Source organism: Perca flavescens, chromosome 5 (assembly GCF_004354835.1).
Source record: "Perca flavescens isolate YP-PL-M2 chromosome 5, PFLA_1.0, whole genome shotgun sequence".
In the NCBI taxonomy this organism is placed as follows: Eukaryota; Metazoa; Chordata; class Actinopteri; order Perciformes; family Percidae; genus Perca; species Perca flavescens.
In genome coordinates this window covers 37,195,096-37,216,528 of record NC_041335.1, presented here as the reverse complement: position 1 = coordinate 37,216,528, position 21,433 = coordinate 37,195,096, and the positions used below count along the sequence as shown (strand labels likewise).

The 21,433-nt window shown below is 44.5% G+C and overlaps 1 protein-coding gene across 4 annotated transcripts in view; it reads left to right on the top strand.

Moving 5' to 3' along the window:
- Nucleotides 1–21,433, top strand: part of LOC114555278 (tetratricopeptide repeat protein 28) — a 386,074-nt gene that overhangs the window by 358,615 nt on the left and 6,026 nt on the right. For 3 of the 4 annotated variants that reach the window (XM_028577569.1, XM_028577568.1, XM_028577566.1), the window contains 9 exons: nt 1,862–2,002; nt 13,342–13,486; nt 13,582–13,761; nt 15,032–15,576; nt 16,374–16,621; nt 16,729–16,853; nt 18,029–18,260; nt 20,078–20,154; nt 20,810–20,833. In XM_028577569.1, the coding sequence (XP_028433370.1) occupies nt 1,862–2,002; nt 13,342–13,486; nt 13,582–13,761; nt 15,032–15,576; nt 16,374–16,621; nt 16,729–16,853; nt 18,029–18,260; nt 20,078–20,154; nt 20,810–20,833 (1,717 nt within the window). The remainder of the gene's footprint in view (nt 1–1,861; nt 2,003–13,341; nt 13,487–13,581; nt 13,762–15,031; nt 15,577–16,373; nt 16,622–16,728; nt 16,854–18,028; nt 18,261–20,077; nt 20,155–20,809; nt 20,834–21,433) is intronic. The other variant, XM_028577567.1, reaches the window with a different exon arrangement.

Here is a 21,433-nt window from a genome sequence, read left to right as displayed (position 1 = left end):
TTATGGTCCCAATCGCTAGTTTCAAGTCTTCTTCAACACAGCATGATGTTCATTTAGTAAATGATGCTCCCATTTATTTTAAAATAGACGATAAAGCAGGGGATGCTTTAGGACCGGTCAATCAGGACAGAGGCTTAGCAATGCTAACCATGCTAACACTGTGGACATTAAAACAGACCTCAACGTTGACCCTCTCACGGTGTGTTTTCACTTCATCAAAGTTAACTGGAACATTTTGGTTGCCTAAAAATGTCTTGTTCAGCGTTCTGCAACCAAGCTAGCTAGCTACCTACCTACCGCTAGTGTTAGCTGGTAATTTAAGTGAAAGTTTGTTGATTTTTATTTATTTTTTACCTCATCCGCGTTTACCTGCTGGTAAATCTCCGTTGGATGGCTTGCTTCAGAAGGGACTGAAAATCAGCAACTTTTCATCTTCAGCATTTAGCTTAGCACAGCGTCATGAAACCATTACCAACACTGGCTTGGCCGCGTCATCCTCCACTTAATGCCAAACTTGAGGCTTCAAAACGGCAGTCCACAAACCAATGGGTGACGTCATGGATGCTACGTCCGTTATATATTTACAGTCTATATGGTAGTCATCTTTTTAAAAGTGCATTGTAGACACAGGTCTGCCGGTATGTTCTCCCCATAGGGCTGGGCAATATATCAATATCAATCGATATATCGTTATGTGAGACTAGGGCTGCACAACATGAGGGAAATATCTCATTACAATTATTTTGACTGATATTGCGATTGCGATTTGATTCACGATATTGGAGCGAATTATCAGTTTTGTCTCATTATTCTCATTTTCATGAAAAATATGAAAATGATTACTAGTGTGATTTTTGCGATGATCTATACCAAACAAAGGTTGTTTAAGATTTTTTAAGATAATTTTTTGGAGGCTTTTCCCTTTATTTGATACTGACAGTGGCCAGACAGGAAAGGGGGGAGAGAGAGGGGATGAGACGCAGCAAAGGGCCACAAGTCGGATTTGAACCCGAGCCGCTGCAATGGACTCATGGGGCACACACTCTTACTGGGTGAGCTAGAGGTCGCCCCACAAAGATTTCTTTTCTTTAGTCTGTAGGATTCGTAGGCCGGGACGTCTCTGCAGCACTACTTTATTTTTGAATGGTTTGACACATATTTTGCCTTTAACAAATATTGCACCCCCCTGCGATTTGGATATTGCACTAGTGAGTCCATATCGCGATTTGGATAAAATTGCGATTGATTGCGCAGCCCTATATGAGACTAGATATCGTCTTAGATTTTGGATATTGTAATAGCGTGATATGACACAAGTGTTCTCTTTTCCCGTATTCCCAGGCTGCGTTACAGTAAAGTGATGTACTTTTCGGAAACTTTCCAGACTGTTCTCCCAGTTGTGTTATTTGCCTGGTTAAAAATATTGTGATATTTGATTTTCTACATATCGCCCAGGCCTAACTCCCCACAAGAATGAATCTCGAATGAGACCCATTCTGCGAGGATTTAAATAAAGTGGGGGTATTGGGAGCATGAGCTGACTTAAGAGTGGCATGATGTGGGTGCATTAGAGGAGAGGTTCAGGCATGAAGAGGGTAGATTGGGGGGGGGGGTTGAGTCCCCACTGACTGGATCAGCATCAGCAGCATTATAATAAAAGGATTTAACTCTGCTTATCATCAGGGTGTTGGACCAAGCCTGGGAAAATTAGGCCAAGTGTGTGTGTGTGCGTTGTACAGTGTGTGTGTAGTTGACTCATCCGCAGAAGAACAATGTAAGTCTCGGCATTGTCTTCTTTGCTGAAGTGTCTTTTTCTTGCCAACATGTCTCTCGCTCATCTCCGTCTCTCTCTCTCTTTCAGAGGATGTTCGAGCAGCGAGACGGAGAGCGAGGCGGGAGATTTGTTGGACCAACAATTTGAGGAGCTCAACAACAAGCTTAACTCAGTCACTGATCCAACAGGCTTCCTGCGCATGGTGTCCAGAAACAACCTGTTCAACAGGTAGGATCATCACCTGAACGTTTCCTACACTCTCACACTGTGAGACGCTCTTAATCAACAAGCACTGCCAAGACCCACTTTTCCATACACACACACACAAAAAGATTAACAACAACATCGGCCTGGCTATAGAGATTCACAGGTTTTGTGGATCATCTGTGAGAGGAGTATTTTCTCCATTGTTTAGCCAGCGCCGAGGCAGCATGTGAATCCTCCTTATTAAATAGACTGAGTAGAGCCAAGCTGTTAAAGCCCTTATCAACTGTGTGTGTGTGTGTGTGAGAGAAGCCTTTATCAACTGCCTGTGTGTGTGCGTGTGTGTGCGTGCCAGACCCCGATATGGTTTTAAGATGTTTGCCCTGTCTCTGTTTGTTTGCTGTGCAGCTTTATGACTGTGGGTATTCAGTGAGTCTGCCCCTGGCAAACGATACTGTGCAAAGTCTTCATTTACTTTGCGCTGATTGGTAATGTATACCAATTGAGTGTGTGTGTGTGTGTGTGTGTGTGTGTGTGTGTGTGTGTGTGTGTGTGTGTGTGTGTGTGTGTGTGTGTGTGTGTGTGTCTGGGTCATATTTCCCTGTCCTCGTCCACAGTTGAGCTGCTCTTTGATGAGAGGGTAATTCCAGCTTTAATTGAGTCTCGGTGCTCATTAAGCCCCCTTTAATGGGCTGCCGGTAATAATCCGCTCATTCTTTTGGGCCTCAAGAAAACGGTGAATTATAAAAGCTCCTCGCGCTTAGGAGCCTATCGTCGATCACGATGTTAAAGCAAAGAGAAAATGAAGAAAAGCTCATTGTCATTTCATGCCATCCATCCTGGGGGGTTGGTGTCAGACAATGAACATGTACATGCATGTGCTTTTCACTTCTCACTTTGACTTCCATTCCCACTATCATATTTCGTGTTAAGATTTAAGCTATTAGTGGTTTGAATACCTCAGTATTTCCACAATTACTCATATTTTAGAAAAAGGACTAAAATACAATACACTCTGAATGACATTTAAATTGAAGTAGCTACAAGAAAAAATCTACTTACATTTGAAGGTCAGTGCTTCCTGGTTAATGTAAATAATTATATTGATTCTTTGGACAACGATATATTTGCTAATATCACAAAGTCTGCCACAATGCGATTGATATAAACCAATATCACATGCCCAATTTTAAAGGGGCCATATTATGAAAAAAATCACTTTTTCTGGGATTTGGGGTGTTATTTTGTGTCTCTGGTGCTTCCAAACGCATACACACTTTGAAATAAACCCATCCATGCTTTTCTGAGTGAGATACGGTTTCTGAATGTGTCCTGCCTTCAGTCTCCGGGTGAGCTGGTCAAAATCTGCACGGCTTTCTACGTCACTATCCGAAACGAGGGGGCTAACCGTTAGCTATGCTAGCTCGTTCTTAATGGCAAAACTCTGCTACAACACACAACCTAATCACCCTAATCTACCCTAATCTACAAAATAAATTGTATAGAACCACTTCCATGTCCCTGTTCTGCAGGTATTCCACGCTAAGTGCGAAGTGCGCCCTCATTTAGAAGAAGTCTCCCGGCTAATCCTGCCTTGTACTGACTGAAGTTGGAGAAACAGCTAGCTAGCTTATGTAGTCCTTACCTAGCTACTGAGCATGTGCGACTGACAACAAAGATGTTACAGAAGTTGAGAGGTCTCACTCTGTAGCTAAAACAGAGACCTGAACACAGGGTGACAAGAGGAGGTGCAGCAATGTGCAGTACAACAAAAATATGGTGTTTTTTGAAAATTAAACCATGTAAACATATTCTGGTACAACCTCAAAATACAATTATGAACCTGAAAATGAGCATAATATGGCCACATTAACATAGAGAAAGCCAGCAGTCATACAGCATTCATTTACTATAAATTAAAAGGTACACATAATGGTTACATTTACATTGGCAAAACAAACATACACAATGACAAAGACATTGTTCATCCACCTCTATACTGCATTCAATTTAACAGTGAAAGTGCATGGGTGATTAGTTGACAACTAATCGATTAATCACTGCAGCTCTTGTATCATTACAGCCCTATTCCTAGTGTGATATCTTCATTTGGTGTTCTCATCGATTGCCCTGTTTTGAACACAGATCTAATCTTCTAAACCAGGGAGCCTGGAAGGATTACTATGAGAAGGTGATGATGGAAGTCTCCCTGTGTCTAATCCCCTCAGTGTCTAATTGAATACGTTTGTATGCGCAGTGATAAAAGCGTAATGAGATTGTTTGAGGATGTTGATGAAGTTGTCAGTGAAGAAGCAGTAAGCACCGATAGAACAGGCATCAAAAGAGCTGAGTTCAGCAACCTTTTACATCGAAGCTAGAAATTAGGTCAGTGTGGAAAGCCTAATTAAGCAATATTAGGCGTACTGCAGAGGGTGTTGTAGGAGCCACATACTGTATGTTGTTTATGGTCTCATTTATGTTATTTAATGATTATTATATTGCACACTTATATTGTCGAGCTTATAAGTGATAACATTATATGCAGTCCTTCCAGAAAGTTTATTTAAGAGAGTTTTTTTGTGATTGTTGCGTGCAAAAATCCTTGATTATGCGGCACGTTTTCTTAAAAAATGCGATGGAATATGTGGGATATTTATTCAATTTTATGCAATGAAATTGCGGGAACTTGCAAAAACTGCGGTTTGATGAAAAAGAGAAGAAAAAAAGTAATTCCCCCCCAACACCCTGCTTTTCGATGATGTTCACGTCGCATAATTACGTCACTTCATAACGTTCCCATGGCAACAGGGGGAAATGGCTGCTCTTGTGTGAAGTAAATGCAACATTTTTCAACTTTCTGCTAAGATATACTGTATTATGGGACTTTTTTGCAAGGAAAATGCGGGGATTATGAAATCATGCAAGCCACGCATATTTTGCGCGGAAATCGGCAATTTATGCGGCGAAAGTGTGGCGAATTTGAAAAACAACGAGCATTTCCTGGGTGATAGTATTTTGTTTTCGCCCCGACGTGAACTCTGCTCAGCCCATGGGCCCACCACCTGTGGGAGGAACCGTTGGGGTCGGGTGCGATGCCACATGGGTGGCAGTGAAGGTCAGGTGCCTCGACGGACCAGACCCGGGCGGCAGACGCTGGCTCTGGGGACGTGGAACGTCACCTCTCTGTGGGGGAAGGAGCCGGAACTGGTGCGGGAGGTGGAGCGCTACCGGTTAGATCTGGTGGGGCTTACCTCTACGCACAGTCTTGGTTCTGGAACCATACTCCTGGATAGGGGTTGGACTGTTTTCTTCTCCGGAGTTGCCCAGGGTGTGAGGCGCCGGGCGGGTGTGGGGATACTCACAAGCCCCCGGCTGAGCACCGCTGTGTTGGAGTTTACCCCGGTGGACGAGAGGGTCGCCTCCCTACGCCTGCGGGTTGTGGGGGGGAAAACTCTGGCTGTTGTTTGTGCATATGCACCAAACAGGAGTTCGGAGTATTCGGCCTTCTTGGAGACCTTGACTGGAGTCCTGTATGGGGCTCCAGTGGGGGACTCCATTGTTCTGCTGGGGGACTTCAACGCACACGTGGGCAATGATGGAGACACCTGGAGAGGCGTGATTGGGGGGAACGGCCTCCCTGATCTAAACCAGAGTGGTTGTTTGTTGTTGGACTTCTGTGCTAGTCATGGATTGTCTATAACGAACACCATGTTCGAACATAGAGATGCTCATAAGTGTACCTGGTACCAGAGCACCCTAGGCCGAAGGTCAATGATCGATTTCATAATCGTTTCATCTGATCTGAGGCCGTATGTTTTGGACGCTCGGGTGAAGAGAGGGGCAGAGCTGTCAACCGATCACCATCTGGTGGTGAGTTGGGTCAGAGGGTGGGGGAAGACTCTGGACAGACCTGGTAAGCCCAAACGTGTAGTGCGGGTAAATTGGGAACGTCTGGAGGAGACCCCTGTCCAACAGACTTTCAACTCACACCTCCGGCGGAGCTTTTCGTGCATCCCTGTGGAGGCTGGGGGCATTGAACCCGAGTGGACAATGTTCAAAGTTTCCATTGCTGAAGCTGTGGTGAGGAGCTGTGGTCTTAGGGTCTTAGGTGCCTCAAGGGGCGGTAACCCACGAACACCGTGGTGGACACCGGTGGTCAGGGAAGCCGTCCGACTGAAGAAGGAGTCTTTCCGGGATATGTTATCCCGGAGGACTCCGGAGGCAGTTGCAGGGTACCGAAGGGCCCGAAGGGCTGCAGCCTCTGCCGTGAAAGAGGCAAAGCAGCGGGTGTGGGAGAGGTTTGTAGAAGACATGGAGAAGGACTTTCGGTCAGCACCAAAGTGCTTCTGGAAAACTGTTCGCCACCTCAGGAGGGGGAAGCGGGGAACCATCCAAGCTGTGTACAGTAAGGATGGGACACTGTTGACCTCAACTGAGGAGGTAATAGGGCGGTGGAAGGAGCACTTTGAGGAACTCCTGAATCTGACTAATACGCCCTCTATGTTAGAGGCAGAGCTGGAGGATAATGGGGGATTGTCGTTGATTTCCCAGGCGGAATTCACTGATGTAGTCAAACAACTACACGGTGGCAAAGCCCCGGGGATTGATGAGATCCGTCCAGAAATGCTCAAGGCTCTGGGTGTGGAGGGGCTGTCCTGGTTGACACGCCTCTTCAACATTGCGTGGAAGTCTGGGACGGTGCCAAAGGAGTGGCAGACTGGGGTGGTGGTTCCCCTTTTTAAAAAGGGGGACCAGAGGGTGTGTGCCAATTATAGGGGTATCACACTTCTCAGCCTCCCTGGTAAAGTCTACTCCAAGGTGCTGGAAAGGAGGGTTCGGCCGATAGTCAAACCTCGGGTTGAGGAGGAACAATGCGGATTCCGTCCTGGTCGTGGAACAACGGACCAGATCTTCACTCTCGCAAGGATCCTGGAGGGAGCCTGGGAGTATGCCCAACCGGTCTGAATGTGTTTTGTGGATTTGGAGAAGGCGTATGACCGGGTCCCCCGGGAGATACTGTGGGAGGGGCTGCGGGAGTATGGGGTGAGGGGGTCTCTACTCAGGGCCATCCAATCTCTGTATGACCAAAGTGAGAGCTGTGTCCGGGTTCTCGGTAGTAAGTCGGACTCGTTTCAGGTGAGGGTTGGCCTCCGCCAGGGCTGCGCTTTGTCACCAATCCTGTTTGTAATATTTATGGACATGATATTGAGGCGTAGTCGGGGTGGGGAGGGGTTGCAGTTTGGTGGGCTGGGTATCTCATCGCTGCTCTTTGCAGATGATGTGGTCCTGATGGCATCATCGGCCTGCGACCTTCAGCACTCACTGGATCGGTTCGCAACCGAGTGTGAAGCGGTTGGGATGAGGATCAGCACCTCTAAATCTGAGGCCATGGTTCTCAGCAGGAAACCGATGGAATGCCTTCTCCAGGTAGGGAATGAGTCCTTACCCGAAGTGAAGGAGTTCAAGTACCTTGGGGTTTTGTTCATGAGTGAGGGACAATGGAGCGGGAGATTGGTCGGAGAATCGGGCGCAGCGGGTGCGGTATTACATTCAATCTATCGCACTGCTGACGAAAAGAGAGCTTAGCCAGAAGGCAAAGCTCTCGATCTACCGGTCAGTTTTCGTTCCTACCCTCACCTATGGTCATGAAGGCAGGGTCATGACCGAAAGAACGAGATCCAGGGTACAAGCGGCTGAAATGGGTTTCCTCAGGAGGGTGGCTGGCGTCTCCCTTAGAGATAGGGTGAGAAGCTCAGTCATCCGTGAAGAGCTCGGAGTAGAGCCGCTGCTCCTTTGCGTCGAAAGGAGCCAGTTGAGGTGGTTCGGGCATCCAGTAAGGATGCCCCCTGGGCGCCTCCCCAGGGAGGTGTTCCAGGCACGTCCAGCTGGGAGGAGGCCTCGGGGAAGACCCAGGACTAGGTGGAGGGATTATATCTCCAACCTGGCCTGGGAACGCCTCGGGATCCCCCAGTCGGAGCTGGTTAATGTTGCTCGGGAAAGGGAAGTTTGGGGATAAGCGGACGAAGATGGATGGATGGATGGTGAACTCTGCTCTCCGGCTTAAAAGTGCTTTTTTGGTTTTTTTTATATGTTGACACCATGTTGTGCTATTACATTTCGAGTTTATTTTCCTTTGGATATTAAAGTTCATAAATAGGTGTTTTCAACACGGGTGTGATGTCTAACTCCTAATAAGACTGTAGAGACATGCCTATAGGTAGCAGTATACAGCACTATGTTTAACTCCTAATAAGACTGTAGAGACATGCCTATAGGTAGCAGTATACAGCACTATGTTTAACTCCTAATAAGACTGTAGAGGCATGCCTATAGGTAGCAGTATACAGCGCTATGTTTAACTCCTAATAAGACTGTAAAGACATGCCTATAGGTAGCAGTATACAGCACTATGTCTAACTCCTAATAAGACTGTAGAGACATGCCTATAGGTAGCAGTATACAGCACTATGTTTAACTCCTAATCAGACTGTAGAGACATGCCTATAGGTAGCAGTATACAGCACTATGTTTAACTCCTAATAAGACTGTAGAGACATGCCTATAGGTAGCAGTATACAGCACTATGTTTAACTCCTAATAAGACTGTAGAGACATGCCTATAGGTAGCAGTATACAGCACTATGTTTAACTCCTAATAAGACTATAGAGACATGCCTATAGGTAGCAGTATACAGCGCTATGTTTAACTCCTAATAAGACTGTAAAGACATGCCTATAGGTAGCAGTATACAGCACTATGTTTAACTCCTAATAAGACTGTAGAGACATGCCTATAGGTAGCAGTATACAGCACTATGTTTAACTCCTAATAAGACTGTAGAGACATGTCTATAGGTAGCAGTATACAGCACTATGTTTAACTCCTAATAAGACTGTAGAGACATGCCTATAGGTAGCAGTATACAGCGCTATGTGTACGACTTCTTCATTTGGTTACAACAACAACAACAAAAGTGCTTAAAATTCTAGAAAACCACAATGTTTACTACGTGTGATGCACGACGTAGCCATCTTTGAAAGTGAACTCGGATTATATATATATTATATACTCGAATTTATACGACCTTGGGGGCGTTCTTTTTGCAACTTCCGGTTCGTAACTCCGGAAAACGACTCGTAAATCGACTTCGGTGGACAAAAAGAACGCACCATAAGTCCTATTTCAACACACGGTGGCACCCAAAATAAGCGGGCTCTGAATGCTTTCTTCACCCTCAGCGTCCCCACTCTCAGTCTTTTCTTTTCGCAACTTCCCTCTACACTTGACACTCACCTTCTCTTTGGCTTCTCCCTTGCCTCCTCTCTCATTCTCCCTGTCAGGCTAACAAACGATTGTTTGCTTTCCCATGGAGCTCGGCTCCTGCCAGGGCCTGGGAGAGAGACAAGAGTGTCGGGAGGCTGGAGGGAAGCCAGTGGCCGGGAGGTGGGGGGGGTGGCTGGTGGAACAGATGGAGAGCTGTGGCCGTAAAGCTCGGCCCTGTGTGCCTGCAGCGCCCAAGGCTTCTAACCCCACGGCCACAATCAGCCCAGTTCCCAGTATGTCGTAGAGTTGCAAAGATGAATTGATTACCTCTACAACTATTTTGATAATCAATGAATCGGTTTGAGTCATTTTTTTTTATGTTAACCCTTGTGTTGTCTTCCCGTTGACCATGAACTTGTTGTCATTCGGGGTCATAATTGACCCAGAACAAATTGCCGCTTTTCCTGACAATTTTGTCCCTTTTTTCGATGCTTTTGACACTTTTTTAAACGTTTTGGTCACTTTTTTAACGTTTTTTGTTTATTTTATTCATGGTCAATATACCTAATTTACATGACATTATACCAAATTTTAAATTTTTAACATTATGAATTATTTTGACTATTAGTTAAGACCAGAGAATGACATTTTTGTTTTTTTAGTAACACTTTAATTGAAGGTATCGACATAATCGTGACATGACACTGTCATATCTATGACATGACACTGTCATGAACGTGTCATAAACGTTGTAAACAAGTCATAAACGTTATTGACTTCTGTCATTAAGTGTCATTCGGTTTTTGTCATGACAAGTTGACATTGTTTGGGATGTCTTGATTATGACAACTTGACATTAATCAAAGTGACATTACCAGAAGTTGTCTTGGTCATGACAACTTGACATTGTTTGGGATGTCTTTGTCATGACAAATTGACATTACATTTCTTTGGAGTGTCCTCATTAAGACAACTTGACATTAACCAGGATGACATTACCAGAAGATGTCTTTGTCATGACAACTTGACATAATGTCATCCTGTTTAATGTCATGTTGTCTTAATAAGGACATCCCCAACAATGTCAACTTGTCATGACCAAGACAACTTCTGGTAATGTCACTTAGATTAATGCCAAGTTGTCATAATCAAGAATGTAAACGTTTATGACTTGTTCACAACGTTTATGACACGTTCATGACAGTGTCATGACTCATGTTATAGTTATGACAGTGTCACGTCACGATTATGTTGATACCTTCAAGTTAAGTGTTACCTTTTTTTTTTACTTAGAATCTTGACTTTTTAAACAACTACATAGACATATTACAGTTCCAACTACTTAACACGCAAACTCACACGAAAATATGTAAACATGTGTAGACACAGACACAAAGTCTACATTACCAGTGACCTTCCTTGATGTTCGCCAATGTCCGTGGTTTGCATAGCGTAGGTCAATACTAGATGTTACATATGGAAACATTTTCTGACATTTTATACACCAAACAGCTTCTCCATTAATCGAGAAAACAATCGTTAGTTGCAGACTTAGTGTGTTGTGTGCCTTTACTCGAGCAGGGAGCTGTCACACAGCAGACATGCCTCAAACACACAGGGCTGTTACCTGATTTCTGTTACTGCTGCAAAAATACTCACCGGGAGGGCATTGATGTCGCAGTAGTAGCAGTGGCTTGGCTCTCTCTCGGTTCTATTTGTTGAAGACACTCACAATCTCATTTTTCATCATGTTGCAGCTCTGTGTGATATGTATGTAGAGAAAGGTCCCTGTAAAGATGGGATGAGCCCTGCTCTCCGGTTATTCTGGCGAGCTTCATGTGTCTGCACTAGACTAACCACAGTGCAATACTGCCATCTAGTGGAGCTTTCCTTATTGACATCATTTTCTCAGTAGTATGTGACCCCCAAAGCCCTGCCAGAGGAACTCACGTACCCCTGTTTTTTCCCCTCAACCTTTATTGTGCGGTTGCTTAGTTTAATTCATATTTATTAACCCTCATGTTGTTTCCTGGGATCAAATTTGACCCATTTTCAAAAAGTTTCTATATCAGAAATTTGGGTTTCTTTCAACCAAATGTTAAAACAAAATAACGTGGATGGTTCCCTACAACGCTCTTCACCATTCACAATAAATGATCAGTTCACTACTTTCATTGAATTTGGGTGTTTTATTAAATTTTATAGCATGTAAAGAAAAATTGATAACAGAACGTTGAAAAATGTAGGGAAAAAATGTCAATAAAGTGACAAAAAAAGTGACAAAAACGTCAGGAAAATCTTCAAAAACGCCAGAAAAAGTGAGAAATTTTTGAAAAAGTGACACAAACATGGGAAAAGTGACAAAAATGTCAAAACAGCGCAGAAAAATATTGACAGAAACTTGACAAAAAGGTTTTTTTTACATTTTGACGCAGAAAATCAAAAAGTTGCATCATGGTCGACTGGGAAGACAACACAAGGGTTAATATTCAACACTGTCCCAACTGCTCCAAATTCCAAACGATGAAAGGTACTCGAGATATATGAAAGACAACGGACGGACACACACACACACACACACACACACACACAACGTGCTTTATAGTTGGATATGTGTTCCCAGAGGGATTACTCAATGGAGAACCAGTATGGCCTGCCTTCATCTTTCTTTCACTCTGTGAGACTTTACATGACAGCGAGCATGTTAGAAAAAGAAAGACGGGCCTCTGCTGTATGATGAGAGGGTTGGATCGCAGCTCTTCTCATGCAGCCTAGTACTGCTGCCACACACACACACACACACACACACACACACACACACACAAAAACACACACACACTCAGAAGAGTACAGTGGCTGAGTTTTGTGTCTCACATCATTTTCCTTTGTGGCTATAAATCAGTGGAATACTCTTCCTACAGAGCTAAGAGGGTCTAATTTTAGCTCTAGATGGGGTGGGATAGGGGGACTGTAGATTTGTATGACTTTATGTATCTGTATTGCATACTGTAAATACTTTGTCTGTATTTTATTGTGCCATCTACCTGCCCAGGGACAACGGGCGGAAACTAGCTATTTGCTACAACCTGGCACAAGACATCTATTATGTTTTTTTTTGTGCACTGTCCCTGTTCAAATAAATAAATTACAATCTGATGTAACATATGAAGCGAGTTAGACATGTAGCTCGTAGGCCACGTTCCCAACACGTATTTATTACAGCAGCATGGTTTGATGTTAAAGGACAGTTTGACACACGAGACCCGTGTTTACATGCTGTATACATGGTTGTTTACATGCATATATTTCTAATAGAGTCTTCGATTATTTCACGGTGTTTTTAATGTACTCAATTATATGAGACTTCTTTAGGGAATAGCAAATCAGTAGTAGTATCATAGAACAGTTATAACAGGTATTAAAAAACCTAAAAGACTCGGAGCCCCTGAATCCACCTCCCCGCTCCGCCCCTGGCCTTCCAATTATGAAATTCTTGACTATGTGTAGATCTGGAGGAAAGGAACAGAAAAAGGGCGCCCGGATAGCTCAGTTGGTAGAGCTGGGCGCCATATATAGAGGTTTTCTCCTCGACGCAGCGGCCGCGTGTTCGACTCCGACCAGCGGCCCTTTACTGCATGTCATTCCCACCTCTCTCTCTACCCTTTCATTTCTTCAGCTGTCCTGTCAATAAAGGCCTAAAAATGCCCAAAAAATGATCTTGAAAAAAGACAAATTGACCATTCATACGTTTAGGGAGCTTTCTGTTTCATTTTTTATTTTTTTTAATCTTGAACAATCAACATACTGTAGAAGAAGAAAAAAAAACGGGCAAATCAATCCGATTCCATTAAAGAGCAAACAAAAAAAAAGAGAGAGTTTGAGACGGTGCAGGCAGAAGAATAACGCTTATAAAGTCCTGCCCCTACTTTACAATATCATATCATTACAGATATCATTACACATGTACAGGATACAAACATGTAAACTAACTGTTAATGCATGATGTGTGAAACAGGGCCTTGGGTCTGCAACGTAAAAGTATGAGGTTGACACTAAAAAAACAGTATTTCTTGACGTTGTGTTTGTTGTGTTTGTGCAGGAGTTGCCAGAGCATGACCAGCCTGTTCAGTAACACCATGTCACCTGCCAAAGACGGGAACTCTTCGCTGCCTCGTCGCTCCAGCAACCTCGGGAAGCCTCCGCTCCGGGCCCTTTACGATCTGCTCATCGCGCCCATGGAGGGGGTGAGGGCTTCCTCTGTGCCTGGCTGTTGCTGTAGTTGTGTGTTAGAGAGAGAAGTATGAGTATTTTCCTTGCACTAAGCCTTTTTGTCTAACAGGGCTTGATGCACTCCAGCGGGCCCGTCGGCAGACACAGGCAGCTGGTGCTGGTGCTGGAGGGGGAGCTGTACCTCATCCCCTTCGCTTTGCTCAAAGGAAGCTCGTCCAACGAATACCTGTACGAGCGCTTCAGCCTCATCGCTGTTCCCTCCATCCATGGCCTTGGAACCAGCGCAAAGGTTGGCCTTCTCCTTCACGTGACTAAAAAAATATAATGCCATACTTTTGTGATTTCAATTTTTATTTGCAAATATGAAAACAAAACAACAGCTCATATAGGTACAGCTTACAGAAGACAAATCATCACTGTTTTTTTTTTTATTTTTCATCAAACCGCAATTTTTGCAAGTTCCCGCAATTTCATTGTATAAAATAAAATAAATAAAATGACAATGACATAACCCACCAAAAACAAATAGGGGGTTGGTTTTAGTCTTTAGTTATCTTAAGCTTGTAACTATGCTGTGGCAAGTTGTGATGTACATTAATGTAATATGCATGCATTTATACCTATAATGATATAGACATGCCCTAGGCCAGGGGTCACCAACGCGGTGCCCGCGGGCACCAGGTAGCCCCCAAGGACCACATGAGGAGCCCTCAGGCCTGTTCTAAAAATGAAAACTAAATATTGATATTATCTGTTCCCACCTTGTTAAGTCATTGTTGATAATTGTGAGAAATCATTAACGTGATCAGTGTCTTCACACAGATGAGCGTCATTAATCATTAATAACCATATATAACTATTAATAATCATATAGAACTATCATTAATCATTAATAATCATAAATAACTAAAAGCAAACTGAGCACATTTGTTATTTCAGAAGAGTGTATCAAACTGGTAGCCCTTCGTATGACTCAATACCCATGAAGTAGCTCTCAGTTTAGAAAAGGTTGGTGACCCCTGCCCTAGGCAGCATGGTGGCCCAATGGTTATCACTGTGGCCTCACAGCAAGAAGGTTCTGGGTTCGAATCCAGATCATTTGGGGCCTTTCTATGTGCATTTTGAATGTTCTCCCCATGTTTGTGTGGGTTTCCCCCACCATCAAAAACCAGATACTAGGTTCTCGAGTCAGTGCCCTTGATCAAGGTACTGGCTCAGATCTGGAGTTGGTCCCTGGGCGCTGTGATTGGCTGCCCACTGCTCCCTAAGGGATGGGTTAAATGCAGAGAATGAATTTCGCAACATGTATTTGACAAATAAAAGTACCTTTAATGGTTAGTGAGTGTGTTAATAGATGTTTTAGATTATGTTTTTTTTTTTTTTAATGCACATTAGACTGACATGACAACTGTCATGAACATGAATGAGTCTTTATGAATCATGTCAGTCTTATGCACACCCCTTCGAATAAAGTGTAACCAAAACTCCTATTTTTATTTCAGGGTGCTAAGAAGCCATCTGTTACAAATCAATGTAACCTTTTGTTTTTGTGCTCCTAGGCTCACTCTCGGCGCCCTGGACCGGCTCCGTGTGGCGGTGTCTCGATGGCGGCGGTGGTGGGGAACCCTCGCCTGCCCTCGCCCGTGATGGACCGCTGGCTGTGGGGACCCATGCCCTCTGCAGAGGAGGAGGCCCTGATGGTGGCTGAGCTGCTGGGCTGCCAACCGCTGGCTGGCACTGCTGCCACCAAGGAGCGGGTGATGAGTGCCCTCACACAGGCCGAGTGTGCCCACTTTGCCACCCACATTTCCTGGAAACTAGCGGCTCTGGTGCTCACCCCAAACTCTGAGAGCGTGCCCGGTGGAGCAGGTGCCAACGTGGGAGTTGGGACCGTGGGGAGAGGTGCAGGGGGGAGAAGAGGCAGCAGTGGCCGAGGCAGGAAGGGCTCCATTGGAAGCGGCTACACCATCCCCGAGTCTCTTCACATGCAGGACGACAGCAGTGACGTGGAGAGCATATGTGACAGCCCGCCCCTGCAGGAGTTCCTGCTCACAGCTGCGGATATATTGGACCTGAGGTTGCCCGTCAAGCTGGTGGTGCTGGGGTAGGTTGGCTGGTTGGTGCCTCGGCAAAGTAGCCTCTGGAAGGAACTTGTTTTGGTGGAACACGTGTACGTTCAGATTTTGTTTTAGTCGTGCAACAGAAAATTCAGATTGGACAGATAGTCTAGCTAGCTGTCTGGATTTACCCTGCAGAGATCTGAGGAGCAGTTAACCATAGTCCTCAGAAATCCACCGGAGGTTAGAACGCCAACACAGAGACAGAGGAAGGGGACGGGACATCCGGCAGATCCCCTAAATTAATCTTTGTCAATATAGACTAGTTGGCTGATTACAGGATACACATTTACTTAGTGGTCTATGTGTTGATTTAGGTCCTAAAATGATATTGTATTATATTCCTATGGCAGTAATTAAGTTATTTTTTTTATCTAAGGCTGTGTTCACATAAACTGCAGCGGTTGTCAGACGTTCTTCCGAAAACGCAGGTCTTCCCATTCATTTTTGAATAGGGGATAGTGTGTTTAAGCTACAGGGGGTGAGAAAAGTTGAGACAGATTCAACTTTTTTGAGAAACGCAACCCGACGTCACCCTTTGGTGGACAGTCATGTGTGCGTGGATCAGACTTGTCAAAGTGGAACCACTGGCTCTATACCACTGGCTCTATTGCTGCCACGAGAAAGTTTTAAAACACAGTTTTAAAAAAGAAATTGTAATGTAACTTATTATAATTGAATAGAATAGCCTAGGAAGATAATAAAAAGCAAATAATGCTTCAAAAGTTATACTATTAAACGTTAATAGCTTCCTAATTCAATGATATGGCTCGTGTGGCTACAGGTCGTACCAGGAGTCCAGCAGCAAAGTGACAGCAGACGGTGTGGTGGGACTGACCAGGGCCTTCCTGGCCGCCGGGGCTCAGTGCGCTCTCGTGTCCCTGTGGCCTGTCCCCGTCGCAGCCTCCAAAGTGTTTGTCCACGCCTTCTACACCGCGCTGCTCAACGGGACCAAGGCCAGTGCAGCGCTGGCAGACGCCATGAAGACCGTCCAGAGCAGCAAGCAGTACTCGCACCCCTCCAACTGGGCAGGTTGGACACAATCCTCACTCATGTGTTAATTCTACATTCCCATAATTAAAAAAAGAGATGACTTTGTGTAATGGAGCTCTTTTTTTAACTGCTTATTTTCTGTCCAGGATACATGCTGATTGGTAATGATGTGAAGCTCAACAGCCCGTCTTCCCTCATTGGCCAAGCACTGGCAGAGATTCTACAGTATCCAGACCGAGCGCGGGATGCTCTGAGAGTTTTACTCCATCTGGTGAGACATTGAGACAGACATGCACACGCGCACGCGCACACGCACACACACACACATGCACACACAAACACACACATGCACACACAAACACACAAACACACACACACAGACACAAGCCACACACACACACACACACACACACACACACACACCAAGCCACACACGGACGCATGCATGCACACACCCAAGCCACACACATGCCACACACACACAAACACACGCGCACACGCACGCACACACGCACGCACGCACGCACACACACACACATACGCATGCATGCGCGCATACGGACGCATGCACGCACACAAATCACACACACAAGCCACACACATGCCACACACACAAACACACACAAACACACACACACACACACGTACACTCACACACACTCTTACTCTCACACACACACATGCACACACAAACATACACACACACACACACACACGCATGCATGCGCGCACACACGGACGGATGCATGCACACACACAAGCCACACACATGCCATACACATTTTGACTTTTCAATTTCATTTCTATTTAGTTTTCAGAGTGTTTGCTGGTTTTAGATGTATATAGTATATAACTTCATTGACATTGTGCTGCAATGAAAATCTGTTTAGGTGTTAAATAGAACAAAGACTACAGTAATATAGCAAATATCAATAAATGCAAATATATGCAAGTTTTTTTAAATGTGAGACACTTGTTTAGCTGGTTTTAGTTTATTTTCAGAAAGGATTCTTTTTCTTTTTATATATTTAGTTTTTGTTAGGGCCACGTATAATGTCTGAGAAGTATAGATAGCTTCATAAATGGACAAAATACATGGTTAAAGAATAGCCACAATGTTTAATGTTTAATCTCCGTGCTACTGCACTGTCCAATGTGAAGCAATTGCGACACAGCGCCATCTGCTGGAATGTCAAGTCAGTTCAATTACTGTAAAAAAAAATCATTTTTATTTTATTTAAACTGGTTTAGTTTTTGATTTTTTCCTTTAAGGTTTTAGTGTTACTTTACTAAAAGTGTTTTTCGCTACTCATTTTCCTTTTGAGTTTTAGTTTTAGCTCACTATAATAACCCTGACACACACCAGGACTTTTCTCACAATACAAAACGTCACAACCAAAGATCCGCCAATATGCTGACGACGCTGCACTTCGCTGGTACTTGCAGGTGGAGAAGTCTCTTCAGAGGATACAGAACGGCCAGCGTAACTCCATGTATACGTCCCAGCAAAGTGTGGAGAACAAGGTGGGGGGTGTCCCTGGCTGGCAGGCGCTGCTGACCGCTGTGGGCTTCCGTCTGGACTCGGTGGGCAGCGGTATGCCTGCTGCGGTCTTCTTTCCCACCGCTGATCCCGGGGACAGGCTCCAGCAGTGCAGCACCACTTTACAATCCCTGCTGGGTATGTACCTGAAACAAGCTCTACAGAAAGGATTCTATTTCAAAGTAGGCACAAAAACTGCCCTGCCCGCTGAAGAGGTTTACTGTGCCAGAAATCAGCTGTTCTTATAATATTTAAAGTGCCCATATTATGAAAAAAAAAACTTTTTCTGGGATTTGGGGTGTTCTTTTGTGTCTCTGAGCTTCCACACACATACAAACTTTGAAAAAAATCCATCCATGCTGTTTCGAGTGAGATCCGGTTTCTGAATGTGTCCTGCCTTCAGTCTCCTAGTGAGCTGTTCAAAATCGGACTGTGACGTCACAGTCCGAAATGAGCTGGATAACCACAACCGTTAGCTCGTAGTGTTAGCATGCTACTTCGTTCTCAATAGCAAATCACTGCTACAACACACACTAGTTCACCATAATCTACAAAAGAACTCCTTCCATGTGCTCCCTCATTTAGAAGTCTCCCAGCTAATCCTGCCTTGTAACTGACCAAAGTTGGAGAAACAGCCTTTCTTTTACTGTCTCTAGAGTTAGTTAGCTGACATGCTCTACATCTGAGCTACTGAGCATGTGCGAGTGCAATCAAAGATAGTACAGAAGAAGAAGATGAAAAGAAGTCTCACTCTGTAGCTAAAACAGAAACCAGGTGAAAAGAGGAGCTGCAGCAGTGAGAGAGAGCTGTGCATACAACAAAAATATGGTGTTTTTTGAAAATTAAACCATGTAAACCTGTTCTGGTACAACCTTAAAATACAGTTGTGAACCTGAAAATAAGCATAATATGGGCACTTTAAAATACAGTTCTGAACCTGAAAATGAGCATAATATGGGCGCTTTAATGTGTATGAGAGTGTGCTCCTAGCGTACTTTTTTATCATATCAAGACGACCAGATCGTGACAATATTTTTACTGAAGCGTTTTGTAAGAGAGAGAGAGAGAGAGAGAGAGAGATAGAGGTGCATGCGCTTAAAGCAGACAGCTGTCAGTGAGCCTGTACGTAGATGTGAATGACATGGTTTCTCCGTGTGCCATGTAAACATCATATCCCGAATATGATCAGATACGGGATAAGCCTCATAACCGCAAAATTCCTGATATATGCTAGACGACACACATGATTCAAACAACATGCTGGCTCCGTCCGTGGGTTTAGTGATACTCAGCGTCCAGTTTATCTACGCATCGAGTGATAAAAATGAACATTGTGATTAATAGTGGATGGGTCGTAGGTGAAATAAGGTATAATTAATGAGAACATTTGGTTACACTTTACTTGAAGGTATCTACATAAGAGTGACACGACACTGTCATCATCGTGTCATAGACATTATAAACAAGTCATAAACATTTATGACATAAAGCTTCTGTCATTAAGTGCCATTAGGTTTTTGGGTTCTTGTTTCTAGGCAGAAACCGTTATCTTCACACACACACACACGCCAAGGTCAGGGCCTCTGCGTAGTGCAACTTCCTCTTCTGTTCTTGTAACCTTTAAACAACGCACATATCATATCAGGCCTAAACTAGTTTTATTACAGCCACTTCCTCAATGACTGCACACAGCTCTTTTGCAACAAGCACATACACACATATTGTTAATACAATATTTCTACAGTACCAATGCTGAAACAAAGTTCTCGGCCGTCCGCTTGGTGCGTCAGGCCCTTTACTGATTTGGTGATTACATGACCAAGCAGTTCTGTCTTCAGTGTTTGTACCGTTTCATATCACTCCCCAGTTTTAGTCCTAGTGCTACTTAGTTTGGGGTTTAATGTGTGTGCTGTGTGTGTGAATAATGAGGATGTTCCTTTGATCCCGTCCCTCAGGTCTGCCGCCGCCCGCTCTCCAGGCTTTGTGCAAACTCATCACAGCTTCCGAGGCAGGGGAGCAGCTCATCAATCGGGTAGGCCCCTCCCTGCAGCCCTGAGCAAACGCTGCTGGATTTTTAAAAATCTGATAGAAATCGTTCTTTGGGCTCGAATAACGAAACACTGTTGCTATTGTTCTGTGTAAAGAGCTCTTGAGACAGCGCCTCTTACTTTCTCTGAAACTTTTACATGCCTTTGCGCCATGAGGCTCTTGCTAGAAGAGAATATTTTAAGGGGATATGTGATTGCATAACTAACGCACTGGCAACTCAAAAGCGCAGCTTGATCTGCGTTGAATTGCAGCACGGAAGCCGAAACAAGCAGCCGTTCAAGTACAAAGTCGAAACTACGGTCTTGAGTCCTGTTCTCTTGCACCCGAGCTCGTGAGCCCGGAGAATTAATGTTACGTTTACATGCAACACGTGGCTGTCCCGTGCTTAAAGTGAAATACTATGCAGTCAGTTGGTGTTGCCTCATACTGCAAATACGGGTCTCAATGCACAGAACATGGACACGTGGTCAGCCTAATCTGCGTACGCTGATTGCATCAAACTGTTAAGCACTTATGTCACTTGTTGCTGTTATCCTTCTTGTTGACCTGAACCCTTGTACCCTTTGTGAATGGCATTTGTGCATGCGATTAAAAAGCCTATTCTCTCTCCCCCCCTGCCCCTCCCATGCGGTCTGAAGGCTGTTAAAAATATGGTGGCAATGGTAAGTGCGCCTTCACCTCCCTGCACTCCATCCCATTCTTCTCCCCCGCTCTCCACTTTCTGTCCCGCTAAACTTGATCTCGATCGTCGTGTTTTTTCATGCTATTGCATGCATAGAGTGTAGCCTAACAAACGTTCACTCTGTTTCTAATTTTTTTTTTTCTCTTGCTGGTTCCTGCAGTCCCATTTTAGGGATTTTGAGTATTAAAAGATTTACAACCCTGGGTCAGAGGACAGTTTCAGGGTTGGTAGAAAGGGATAAAGCTATGATGTAAGAAACAAACCTCTCATAGTTAGGAAGCGTGCAGCGAGCAGTTGGGGCATGTGTTTATTTCCTGCAGTTTCGTCATGTTGACAAAGGTGTCTCTGTCCCAAACCAAGTAATCCCCAAACAAAACAGGCAAGTGTGCACCCAGGCCATGTGTTAACCCCCCCCGTAAAGCTTCCCTGCAGATATCCATTTGCTCCGAGGACTCAAACAGAAACCCGTTCATACCTACTCCAGAAAATATGTTTCCAGTAGTTGGACAATAAGATGTGACCGAAATAGAGGACAATGCACATGAGAGCATGGAACTACAGTCCCTCTGGATGATTTCAT